The sequence below is a fragment of the Ambystoma mexicanum genome, chromosome 6q, assembly GCF_040938575.1.
Source record: "Ambystoma mexicanum isolate Mex_15411 chromosome 6q, UKY_AmexF1_1, whole genome shotgun sequence".
Classification (NCBI taxonomy): Eukaryota; Metazoa; Chordata; class Amphibia; order Caudata; family Ambystomatidae; genus Ambystoma; species Ambystoma mexicanum.
Genome location: NC_090937.1, coordinates 873,191,102 through 873,204,673, shown reverse-complemented (window position 1 = coordinate 873,204,673; position 13,572 = coordinate 873,191,102). Strand labels below are relative to the sequence as shown.

Genomic DNA, 13,572 nt, shown 5'->3' with positions numbered 1-13,572 from the left:
TGGGAGTAGGGAGGCAGGAGGCCATGTCCAGGTTTTGTCCAGGTTTTGTCTTGTGGCAGAGGGGATGAAGGATGCCCTGGGTCTTTTTCCGGATCTCCTTGTGTTTGGTTTGTAGAGCTAAGCCAGACCCTCTGATTTGGCTGTCCCCATGCATTCTCTGGCTCCCCAACCTCTATTTTAACTACACCCCATGTCAGGGTCATGTCCCACAAGACCAATCCGGCATTGTGTGGATAAAGTCCTGATTCTGAGCGAGCCCAGAACTGTGTTTGGGACAGCCGTGGGATACCTGATGGATCTGAAAGACTTTTGGGTGTACTTTGTGATAGACCTTATTCTTAGAGGTTAGAGATTCACAACACTAGAGACTTGGGTTTTTCATTCTTTCGCACTCCTGTTCCCTGTATGTGTCTACTTTCGTTGCAACTAACCTCCATATCCTATGTAACGTCTGCTCTTGTCTGGACATCCTTCTTTTGAGTCTGATATGTTACCTTGTATTTTGAACAATCCCACTCCCAAAAACCAAAAGGTGAGCAAGTGCAGCTGAAGGAACCCTGTTTGCCTAAGTAGGAAACAATAAACAGTCATTAACTTAGGACCGGGAAAACATTCCTGACACCCAATCATTAGTTATATTAAAGACAACTAAAGCAGCCCCCCTGTCTACCGAACCCTTGAACCCTCTGATCCTTTTGGGTTTAGTAAAATTGGCCTTATTGATCTCATCCAATACAAGCCGCTTCACACTGCTCAGTGCCAGAGATATCAGCCAACATCAGCGTGCCTCTCACAAGTACCTTACTGAAAGGCACCACTACTGAGACATGATATGATATTATGCGTCATTTATTGCACGCCTGTACACAAGTATTTCTAGGCGCGACAAGCCAAGGGAGGGATAACAGGTGGAGGACAAGACAAACGATCTTACTAGGCCTTGAGCATTCAGATCGTGAAAGTGTGAGAACAAGAAGTACAAGGGGGAGTTGCCTGGGAGGGGGAAGTGGAACAGGGCAGCAATGATCCGAGTACTGCAGCGCGGCTCTGCGTAAGTGCAAGGAGGCAAGGGACTGTAGAGGTTACAGTTACAGCCCCTAAGTGCGTGGTAGGCCTGGAGGCAGTGCAGGAGTGACTGATCAAGAGAGAGCCTGGTACCCAGTGAGACTCTGAGGGTAGCCAAGCAGCCAGTCAGTGCAGCAGACAGGTTGGTCAGTTAGGTCAGCAGGGGAGGGAGAGAGATCTACCCCCCACTCTCTGCCTGGAGAAGCATCTGATCCTTAGAGAGTTATATCATATCATATATATCATATCATATATATCATATCATATATCTGCTTTGACTCCAAGAGGGCATTCATGTTTCCAAATCACTGCCGCTGTAAAAGGGTAAAATGTGATGTAGTCTGTTTGAAGACAGGCCTAAAAGTGTTACGATGTACTTGTAAGATAAGCATGTCATCTATTAACAATACCAAATGTTCTCTTTAGTCTTTTATAGGACTGTTCTGTCCATTCTGTGAAGATGGCTAAAGTCTGTGCTGTATTTGGAGGATCGAAAGGAATTGGAAAAGCAATTGCTCAGTTACTAGCACAAAAGGGGTATCGTCTTGCTGTCATCGGCAGGAATCTGGAAATAGCGGAAGCTACTGCAAACAGTCTTGGTGGTAAATTAATTTCTAATTACTGATATTGTGTGGTTACACTTAAAGCTGTTTGAATCTGTATTGCATGTCAAAGTACGTATGTTAAAGACTTACATCTTCAAGTGATTGATGTTTCAAAGCATGTGGGGACATACTGTTCTGCGTTTACCTAAATTTGAAAAAAAAGCCTTTGTTTATTAAACCGTGGTACAGAGCGGCAGTAATAATACTCCTTGTGTAAAACCACTTTCATTAGTCTTATTTATCTTAATAACAATGTAATAAATACAATTGTGAAATCTAATTTTGCAGACAATTAGTGCTCTACCCCCCACCCATTAGGGGAGGTGGTGATGAGAGAGTGAAAAAATGTTTTTTTTAAATTAATATTGTAAAGTTATCCAAATAACTTTAAACATTTTTAAGCATTGAAAAACAAGATAAAAACACAAGAAAATGTAGAAACAGCATCCTTATCAATTGTTGTACCTCTTTGATCGCACATTTAAAAAAATATCAATTCATACTTTACACTTCTTTAAACCTGTACATCATAGTATAAGAAGAAATTGGATAGTATAAGAATTTCATCCATTTTTAAGATACCAATCATAGTTTTTCTGCACTTTTTTTAAAACATTTGCAGTACAGGATAAGGAGATGAATAGTGTGTAAAATGGCATCATATATATAATTGCACTCTAAATTGTTGATTACACATATGAAAGAGAAAATAAAACACAGTTATTGCATCTCATATGTATGCGCATCTGCCTAAATTAGTGTACTGATACTTGGAGGTCCAGCTGTAATGAATGGAGAAAGCCTCTCACTGCTAACACTGTAGTGGTTGTCCGGCCTGCCAAGCAGTAATTCCAAACCACTTCCTTCACACCCAAGCTGAACACATTGTGAAATGTTTTAAAATAGTTTGATCGCATTTTCTTGCACAGTGTTGCACAATATAACCAAGTGTTCTAACAATTCCATTCCGCCTTTTTGCTTAAAAAATCCACATGCGGTTGACTCTGTTTTGTAGCAAACCGTATCTCATCAGAACCTCCCTGGTTAAAACCAGATTCCACTTGAATCTTAGAAAGCAATGCTGAATCTCTCTGCGGGATAAATTGCAAGATATGGCGCTAGTATTCCTGCTTTTTTGTATTCAGAACCCAGATGTTTCAGGGAACTGTACCCATGCATTTCCTCCATGGTTAGAGCCCAGTCTGTTTCATTCAAATTCTTTTCACTCTCCCAGGATTCTCCCTCAAGACATTACATGACAAACCAATTTCTCTTAGCATGTCTGAGCTAAGCTTGGAAAATTCGACTGCAAATCTATCCCCTTTTTCATCCATAATTATCGTTAAATTGAAAAATAGAGAGTCCTTTGCTGGGTTTATAATCTTATAAAAAAAACGATAAAATGATAGAAATGTCCACCAGGTTCTGTACACATCGAGTTCAAACCTAATGGCTCCCACAGGTACTGGGCTTGGGACTCTAAGGGCTCTCCTCCAGATCGTTTACAACAATGGTAAAAAGTCAAGAACCCACAGTGCATAAACCTCTACACTGTATAAAATGTTGGGTTCCCTTCTTAATATTTTAGAATGGGCACGAAAGAGAATTTGCCAAACTCTGCAGCAACACTACCCAGCTGATTTGAGAGTGCTATTGCATGGGTTTTTAGCCATTCCCTAACTTGCCATTTTTGAGGTTAGGCAGTGATAGGGAAGCCAAGATAGACAAAGCACGCAACCATCTCAAGGGGTTCTGGCCCAACTCACCATTGAAAAGTGGTTAATTCAAGGAGTTCATTTTAAGGCAGTGAGACGAGGCACATTTTGTAAAGGCAGTTAACAAGTGCTGCAGGCTGATCTGTGTACAATTGAATATCAAAAAATCATCTGCGTATGCTATCCATATTCTTTCAATTTGTAGATTTTAGAGATGGTGAACGCATTCCGCTCCAGATACTCTCCAATATCCGACATATATAGGTTAAACAGGCAGGGTGCCAAACTGCAACCCTGCCTGAATCCTCTAAAGGTGGGAACATTGCGAGACAAAGATCCCCTTTGGTCCAGCCGGATTTGGACATTGGATTCCTCATACAGTCCAGTGATTAGACGCAATAGCCCATGTGGAATTCCCCATTTTTCCAATATTGTCCAAAGCAGACCACGATCCACTGTATCAAATGAGATGGAAAGGCTGATTGTAACCAAAAAAACAGATTTGTATTTCTTTAACCAGGCTTTGCTCAAGATTGATTTTAAAATGAATCTGTTTAAAGATGTGCCGAGATGCTTTTGGAAGTTACTTTGCCATTTCTTGATCATACCTATATCCTTTTGACAACTCTCGAGATGCTCCAACAGCATCCAAAGACCTTGCTGTCAGCATCGAGTATGGTGATTGGTCTGCTCTGAACGGGCACCTCATTTAAATATTGGCACTATGTATTCTGTGGACCATGTCTTGGGGAAACTGTTGGAGCCAGCCACATGCTCAAATACCATAGTCAAAACCAAGGCCCATGCTGAGGGATCCCCCTTAAACAAAAGGTTGGACAACTTATTGTGTTCCAAAGCTCTAGAAGTACTAATACTCCTGATTATTTCTTCAATGTGCTCCATATCCACAATAAGCCTCCAATCTCGATCTTGGGCTTTTCAGTACCACAATGGTATCCTTCCGATGCTACATGTAATGCAAACAACTCCTGAAAATATGTCACCCAAGCATGCTTGGAAACCTCATTTGTCTGGCCGGTGGCCTGTACTGTTTCGATATCATTTATCAGTCTCCAAAAGACCTGTAAGTTTTTATTACACCAGACTTGGTTCATCCATTCAGCATCTTGCTCACTCAATAGTGCACATCTTCCCCTTAACCAATTCCTGTAAATCGGCTTCACTGCTTTAGTTCTACAGGATAACTCCTGAGGTGGGATCCCTCCCATATTTTTATTCTGCAATCTTGTATACTTTTTTCTCCCAGCCAACTCAGCGTCCCAAGCATGAGGCTGTTTCTTTATTGTCCCACAATTCCGACCTTTCACAACTACTGCACTGAACTCTATAAGGTCTTCAAAAAACCCCCCATAAATATCCACTGTCAGTGTGTCATATTGCCAATCACATACTGTAAGTCTAAGATAGGTAGCCACATTTTCATTTACTCGGTCGCCATGCCTGAATTCCAAGACTATTACCAGCACAATTAACGCATAGTCCTACCGACATGCATTTAGGCACAGCATGGTACATTTTCTACAGTGTCATATTCTGTAGATATTGTACAGTGATCACTAAATACAGTTGGAACAACACAGAGTGATTTGCATTCTTCCAGAAGTCCCTTTCCCGCAAACATATAGGGCCTCATTAGGACCCAGGCGTTAAGGGGTTAACGGCGCCGTAAAAGGTGTCGGCGTCGTTAAACCCTTAACGCCTTACTACGAGATCCCTTTGCGGGACCCGATCTTAACGGCTGGTCTAGACCAGCCGTTAAAGTAGGGGCCCGCAAAGGGACACTCGAGGTAAGTGCGGTACCGTACTTACCGCCTTCCCCGTTCCCATTATGCCCTATGGGGTAAAAATGGGAATGGGGAAGGGCCATGGTGGCATGAGGAATTACCGCCCCTCCAACCTTGGAATGGGGTGGTAATTCCCCATTCCGCCATGGCGGACTCCGGCATCGACCATGGTGCTAATAGCACCATGGTTTTCCGCCGGAGTCCTAATGAGGGCCATAGTCTATTCTCGACTTTGATAACCGTTTGGACCAAGTAAAGTTACTAGGGATATACATGGGGTGGAACCATTCAGCATGGACAAACCAAGTCCACCCAAACTCTTAAGCCATACATAGCCATAGAGTTCTTTCCCAGCCTTTCTTGGGTTAACGACACACTCAGGATCAGGGAACGAGCACGTCGCGTTGAGGTCACCCAAGAGAATTATTTGGCCAGCCAAATATCCATCACACCAAGCATTCGCAAACAATAGAATTAAATTAATACAGACTTCAAGTTGGCTCTGCGCAATGTGCCAGTAAACATTCAATATCGGGACATCAGTAACATGCGGGAGAGTTGTCCTAACACCAGTTGCAAGTACTCCGAAGCAGACATTTGTGGCTTCATTGATAGGCAATTCCCTGCATGACCTCACCAGAGTTAATAGGCCACCTAAGGGCCCTGTATACCCTGTTTAGCAGGTTGGAAGCTAGTCACAAAACCATCGAATGAAGGCACATTTCCTGCAGGGAAGAAATAGGATGGGCTTTCAGCATCGATCCCACTGCCTGATTAGTAATTCAAAAACTATGGCTGTGGGAGTTCCAAGAGAGAGAAGTCAAGGACCAGGCTGGAAACCCTGTACTAAGGAGAATAAGAAGCTTGAGCATGTTTGGTCCTATAAAGAGTGCCAGCTAACCAGGACCAGTCCTTGACTTGCTCCATTGAATTGCACCCATTCCTTACGACTTGAATGTCCCTTGAAGGGCTCCTACCAGGTTGCAATGAGATCACAATCTCTCGTGCCAGTGGGAGACTAGAACTCCCCTCATCCATTGGTATTTGATTAGCTTTCATCTCACGATAGAGGGATATATCAAATCAAGTGCTCAAACTGACTGCTGTTCGCTCAGAATTGAATCTGATATCATTTTCAATCTGATATAAATTACTGCTCTATTCGTCCTAAAGAGATCGATGAAATCAACTCGATCCAAGTCCTTAGAGGAAAGGGCCTGCAGGTTCGGTATTTTCCCAAATAGTTGCCAAATATTGGCCTGATTTTGAACCAAGTGCTTATTATCCAGCGGTACACTTTCGAGCAATAGCTTAAAAATGTGTTCATTCCTGTGCTCTTCTCGGGATAGGCGACCAACCATAGCACCCATGTTTCGCATACCTCCTGGACCAACCGGGAAGCGTGTTTCAGGTGCGGTACCAAAGTGCTCCCCACCCTTGGAATCCCTTAGCAGACTATACATTTGGTTAGTCTGCTTCCCAGGTCATCCCTCTCCCCATTGCCCAGAGCTCTTATTCATTTGGCCAGTGCCATACTGTGACCTACTATACAAGAGTGGGACTATTCCTACTATTGAGGCAGCACCACTGGGCACCTTTACCAGCCTGCGAAAACCCAAAGAAGAGGTAAAATTCTGAAACTGCCATGCCACATAAATGCGCTCTCTGGTTTTATCACGATTTGCATTCAAACTTGAGGTGTACAAGTGTGCTGTTTTCACACAATCCTGCAGATCCATCTGCAGCTCTACCTGCAGATCTGTCTGCACTGAATAAGTAAGTCACACGTAGCTTGTCCACTCTTATCAAGTTGGGCTCATTTACAATCACACAATCTGCCATCAAGTCCACCGACTCGACCCACCACCTCACCCCCAACCAGTCTCAACTTCTGTAACCAACCGGAGCCTGTAAGGAAGGCATGCTATCAAAGTAAGACAGACACGAGTGATCACAGTTCAAGGGTGTTTATTGAACTTTATCAGGGGTGTGAAAAATGCCTGTCTAAACCTAAATCTAAGATGGCAGCAAGCTACAACCATCAAATAATAATACAGTTCTGGTGGAGTCTAGTCAAATAAAAAGGGCCTATACTAAAAAATAAAAAAATATTGCCAATCCTTACCGCTAACTACTAAATAGTGTGGAATAATGTTCACAAAAAGAAAGAAGTGTTCACAAAATGATAACTCCGGATGTTAGGCCGTGGGCCTCCCTTGTCATCAGTCTTCTGCATTGTACAATGCCGATGATTAAACAGAAAGTCTCTCACATTAGTATGCGCCTTTAAGTTCTTGAATTTAAACAGGGGGGGCGTGGCTTGGCAGCCATGGAATAGGCTGTGATCTCTGCGAGCTCTGAGATCCGGCGATCTAATCCGACAGAAAAACACATATTTCTTTAATCAAAGGCAACTTCGGAACAGACACCGAGAGGAATGTGTGCAGACTGAATGCACTTTCAGAGCTGTGGAACGGACAAGGTGATACATTGTATTCCGGAGCCAGCCACGGGAGGGACGTCAAAATGGCGGCGGCTGAGAACAAAGGGATCCCGAGGGGTGCATCCCTGTAATGGAGTAGATGTCTCCGGCAGATAGCTACAGTTGCGGATCGTCCAGCAAGATACAAAATAAAGCGCTACTCAGACCGGGTTGCTGCGAAGAACGAGAGGCCTTTGCAAGCACAGCTGGGGTTTTGATGATCTGCGAGGGCGCATCAAATGTGTGTGCCTGCTGAAATCCTCTTGCGGGTTAAGAAGTGCCCCCAACGACCCGATAAAGCCGCGCCCATTGGCAAGAGCGCACAGGAGTGGGAACGGAGGAATGCATGTGTTTAGCGCGGCACTGCAAACAGAAGTGTCGGCCGGGCCCTGCAGAACGAAGAGCCGCTGTAGCAACGAATACCCAATGTAACCCGTGGAGCAGGTCGGAAGCGCTCGAGGCGGGAGTCGTATGCTGCGAACACCGTGTTATCAGACTCTATAGTGCTGCCTTGTATACAGATGGGCTGCCGTTGCATAGGATAATTGTAAGTTTGCTCGCGAGTGTTCATAAACACGCGAGCAAGCCGTGGGAAGTGCAGTGCGCGCATCTTAGAATTGTGATTGGGCACAGTCCGGCACGAACATAGTAAAACATGATTGCACGAGAGAAACGGCCTGGGAAGCAAAGCGCTATTGTACCTCTGGATGATGCACGGTGGGGTTAAAGAAGCCACTGAGTGTGTAATAGAACAACAAAAAGAGTACACCTAAACTCTGCTTAATTGCATGTACCCGGGCAATTCAGTCACAAAAAGGAGGTGAACGCAAAAAGGTGTGCCAACAAATGAGCGCTTCTGGGCTGACTGATCAAGGCGCCTGACAGAGCTGGTATTTTGCTGGGGGATAAGGAGCTCGTGAAGCCAACGCAAAATGGCCGAATGGCTGGACTGATGGAGACCCATGGGGATGAGTGAGAATACGGCAAGAGGAGTGGCTCAACGCAGTGTGTGACACTGGCAGCAAAACTGCAAATGGGAGCTGGCAACCGAATTGGCCCAAATGGTTGCTAGAGGACCACAGCACAAGAAGTAGAAACTGACTAAGCCGAGTGCATATGCCCAAGAGAAGCTCCCTTTAGACTGGACAGGAAGTACTGGACCACACTGGGCCGGAGGCATTGTGGTAGTGGCGGACGGAGCGAATTGAATGACCCTCAGAAACGTGTTAACGGCGCACGGACAATTATAGACAGAGAACATACGTGGGAGGACATAATCCACTCAAAGCGCAGTTTCACGAGGCGTAGCACGCCGCAGCCTGCTGAGGTGGACGCCCCAGCGCTTGGCAAACCTGGGAGTGCCACAACAACACTGAATAGCTAGAACTGGATACACAAGAAGGGCGGCGCGATGTCAGTAAAAGTGGAGAGAACCAAGAATAAGCAACCCATGATTGAGAACTTTGCGAAAGCACAGCGGGCTCCCACAACATCGGCACAAAGTGTGGTGTCGACCCCCACAGAAGGCGCCACAGAAGGAGATAACCATCATGTCCTGGCCGCCATATCAGAACTGAGTATAAAATAGGGTACAGCAATGGCGGACCTACGAACTGCCCTGGAGAACAAAATAGATGCGGTGGGAATTGAAGTCACCCTGCTACGACAAGACGTCAGGGTGCTGGCAGAAAGAACAAGTGGCCTGGAAAGCGCGGTGAAGATCAACTCAGACGTCAGCGCAAACAATGCAAAAGAGGTCCACGTGTTAAAACAGCAGGTTGCCAACCTCGAGAATCGCGTGGAAGAAGCAGAAGGAAGGGCGAGAAGGAACAATATAAGGGTGGTTGGCCAGCGGGATGGAGAAGAAGGCCAAGACCCCACGGACTATGTGGAGAACATGATCTTTCAGGAGATGGGGGCGGATAAGCTCTCACAGGAGTTCACTGTTGAGCGAGCGCATCAGGCCTTGATGAGGAGACCACGACCTGGGGCCCCTCCGAGGCCGATAATTGCAAAGATTTTGAATTATAAAGACAGGGAAAAGATTCTGGAGTACGATAGAGCATCCACCAACATCACAGCGTACCCTGACTACACGATGCTGGTACAGAGGCAGAGGTATAGCTACGTGGCTGTCAAGAGGTGGCTGCGCGCGGCTGGTATCAATTACATGCTTCTGTACCCAGCGAAACTAAAGGTTTTGCACAAGAGCAGAGCGCTTTTCTTTGACACCCCAGAGGAGGCGGCGTCATGGTTGGACTTGCAGGGCTGTCCAGAGCAGGAGGCGGAACGTGATCGTCAGGAACACGATAAGTGAGGAGTCTGTGTTGAGGACACTGAAGGGATAAGTGGGAGGGGGTCCTGACATGGCGGAAAAGAAAATTTGATTAACATTGTGCAGCCTTTGGACCTAACACCTCAGCTGGACTGGAATACAGGGTATAAAATGCGTGAGTGAGCTGAGTTGCAATAATATTAAGCCTAGTGAAACTGGAAATAGGAGCAACGGGATGGAAGCAACCTACCCCTTAGTATTAGTAGTTAAGTGGCCACTAGGGTGGCTTCACCCTACTGATCCCAGAGTATAGGCTTTGGCTAGAAAGGGCTAGATGTGGGGGTGCCTGAGATCCAGGGATGGAGCTGGGCAACAGTTGGGGAGGGCGTTGTTGGGTAAGGGTAGGGTGGTGGGAGGGAGGGAGGTGGGAGAGTTTGTTGTGTATATAGTTCAATGGGGTTTAAATTGGAAAATGAGCCTACATAGAATAGAAAGAGTCGAGTGGTTGTATTTGGCCTGCAAGGGTGGTGAAAAGGGCGGGACCTTGTCATACCATGGGGGACCTTAGAATAATTACTTGGAACGTTAGGGGGCTTAACAGTTAACTGAAGAGGAACAAGGCGATGCTATACCTACGAAGGCAGAAAATAGATATCGCTTTGCTGCAAGAGACCCACCTGACGCGAGATAAATTGGAAATGATTAAGAGGAAATGGAAGGGGACGATGGTGGGTTCTCCATATTCGGCTTATGCCAGGGGTGTGCTCATCTGGGTAGCGCCTCATGTCCCGTTTAAGCTACTACAGACGCTGGTGGAGACAGATGGGAGGATGGTTGTGGTGAAGGGATTGGTGGAAAACAGGGAAATAAGTGTGGTAAATACTTATGCCCCGAACCAAAATACTGTGGCATATTTCAAAACGCTAAGTTGCAATCTGAGCATGTGTGCAGGGGGTGCAGTGATTTGGGGAGGGGATTTTAATTGCATATTAGACCCTAAGATGGATAGGTCAGACGTGAAGCTGGATAGGCCTGCCCCATCGGCTAAGGCGTTACAGGCGCTTCTGAATGATTTCGGGTTGGCAGATGTATGGAGGGTGCATCACCCACAGGAGAGACAGTATTCGCACTATTCTTCCCCGCAGCAATTTCACACGAGGCTGGACTATGTCTTTCCCACTCCAGAGATACTGACTGAAATCACTCAAATTGAATATAAAGCGAGGGTCCTCTCGGACCACTCGACCCTGGTCCTACGCTGGCAATGTTGTCCACCGAGGGCGAGAATCCCGACGTGGCGCCTCAGGGCAGAGGTGCTTCGAGACCCCCTGTTTAGGGAGGACATGAGGGAAGAAATAGTTAGTTATTTTGAGACCAATACGGGCAGTGTAGATTCAGCAGGCACGTTGTGAGAATCCTTTAAAGTGGTGATGAGAGGAGCGGCCATAGCGAAATCTAAAGGATTGCAGGGAGGGATCCTAGTGGAACTACAAGAAGCTGAAAGAGAATTGGAAGAGGCACTGAGGGGAGGAAACAATGACGACCAAGATAGTGACCTAATACTGAGACTGCAGCAAAAGTGCGTAGGACATTGGGAAAGATTGTGTAACCTGAACTACCAGAAATATATAGAGAGGCAACATGCGGGAGGCGACAAACCAGGAAGGCTTCTGGCATGGCTGTACAAGAGCGAAACCTCTAGGCTGCCAATTAGAGTGATAGAAAGGGAAGATGGGGAGGTGGTGGATCTCCAAGAGGGAGTGAATCAGGAGTTTGCAAAATATTATGGGCTGTTGTATGGAGATAAAGGGGAGGATGATTGTGAGATGATAGAAGAAACACTGGAGGACATAGGATTGCCACAGATTAGCGTAGAGGAAAGAGAGGAGATGGATGCACCGATCACATTGGAGGAGTTGGGAGAGGTGGTAAGGCAGTTGCCTACATGTAAGACCCCGGGAGCTGATGGACTCCCGAGTGAGTTTTATAAAGCATTTAAGGATGAGGTGCTCCCCCCGCTGTTAGACATGCTGAACGAGGCGCATGAGCGAGGCAGACTGCCAGAGTCACTCAGAGAGGCGATTATAATACCCCTAATAAGCCAGGGCATTGCTGCAGTTCCTATAGACCCCTGTCAATGTTGAATCAAGATAGTAAAATCTTGACTGCTATCCTGGAAAATAGATTGAGGAAATTTATAGGTAAATTGATACACCCAGATCAGACGGGCTATGTCCCTAATAGGAACATATCTCATAATCTTAGAAGGCTCCATAGAGTCATTGAGTATGGGAACGAGAGTGAAGAGGAGCTGGCGGTGGTGTCGCTGGATGCAATAAAGGCCTTTGACTCAGTCAGATGGCCATGGCTGATGGCGGCCCTAGCAGGCTATGGGATGGGTCTGGGATACCTACGGTGGGCCAAAATGTTATATAGCGAACCACTGGCCAGGGTTAAAACAGGGTCGGTGATATCGGATAGGTGGGAACTCCGCAGAGGAACCAGACAGGGCTGCCCATGGTCCCCTATGCTTTACATACTGGCTCTAGAGCCCCATGCGATCTATTTAAGGCAACAATATGACACGATGGGCATCCCTTTGGGCGATGAACGACACCTGATATCATTGTACGCAGATGATATATTATTTTATTTGCGGTACCCGGAGGAGAGCCTCCAATATGTTCTGGAGGTGATGGTAAGATATGCGAGAATGTCTGGCATAGCGGTGAACCCCCAGAAGTCTAGTATGTTCCCGTTGGGTGGGTCTAAAGGGATCCCCCTAGAACACCTACCGGTGCTACAGGTGCCGTGGGCTCCCAGTACATTTCGTTATTTAGGAATAGATATCTACCATGCGGTGGCGGAAGAACACAAGCGCAACACAGAAGTAGCTATCTCGAAAACTGAAAGCTGCATGCGGTTCTGGGTGAAACTGCCCCTTGCAATGATGGGACGTAGCGCAATGTTGAAGATGGTGGTCTCACCTAGGCTCTTGCATTACTTCGGGAATATCCCGTATTTCATACCAAAGAAGTTCTTCAGTAGATTGGCTAGTATGTGTCGGGACTTCCTGTGGCAAGGTACATGAAACCGAGTGGCCCTCTGGAAGCTGCAGAATTCTTATGAGAAGGGGGATATAAAATTGCCTAACTATGAAGTCTATTATGTGGCGAGTCAGCTGCAATATGTGGCTAAATGGCTCTCGGAGGATGCAACCACTGAAACTAGGTTGTTCCAACGGGACTGTGCCCCATTTTACCTAAGAGAGATAATGTGGTTGCCCCAGGCTGTTATGGACGGGCGCCCCAAGATGTTGGTGCTAGGTTGGAAGATGTGGCGGAGAGCGTGCCTTCTGATGGGGAACCCATGCCTGTGCTCCCCTCAGGCACCGTTGGTTGCACTGGCGGGTGGGGATGGGCAACTAAGGAAGTCAATTAGAAATCATTCGGAGCCGGCTGGGATAGTGACATTGGGAGACATCTGGCAAGAAGGGGCCATAACAGACTTTGAGGTATTGGGGGTGGAAACTGGGTTGCACACCAGTCAGTATATCACGTACCATAGACTGGTGCGTAAGCTTAAGAGAACGTGTTCTGAATTGGTGTTGGAGGAAGAGCCAGAT

At 46.3% G+C, this 13,572-nt stretch overlaps 1 protein-coding gene across 2 annotated transcripts in view; it reads left to right on the top strand.

Moving 5' to 3' along the window:
• Positions 1–13,572, top strand: part of CBR4 (carbonyl reductase 4) — a 287,767-nt gene that overhangs the window by 24,731 nt on the left and 249,464 nt on the right. For both annotated transcript variants that reach the window (XM_069631392.1, XM_069631391.1), the window contains exon 2: positions 1,492–1,667. In XM_069631392.1, the coding sequence (XP_069487493.1) occupies positions 1,526–1,667 (142 nt within the window). In that variant the 5' untranslated portion in view covers positions 1,492–1,525. The remainder of the gene's footprint in view (positions 1–1,491; positions 1,668–13,572) is intronic.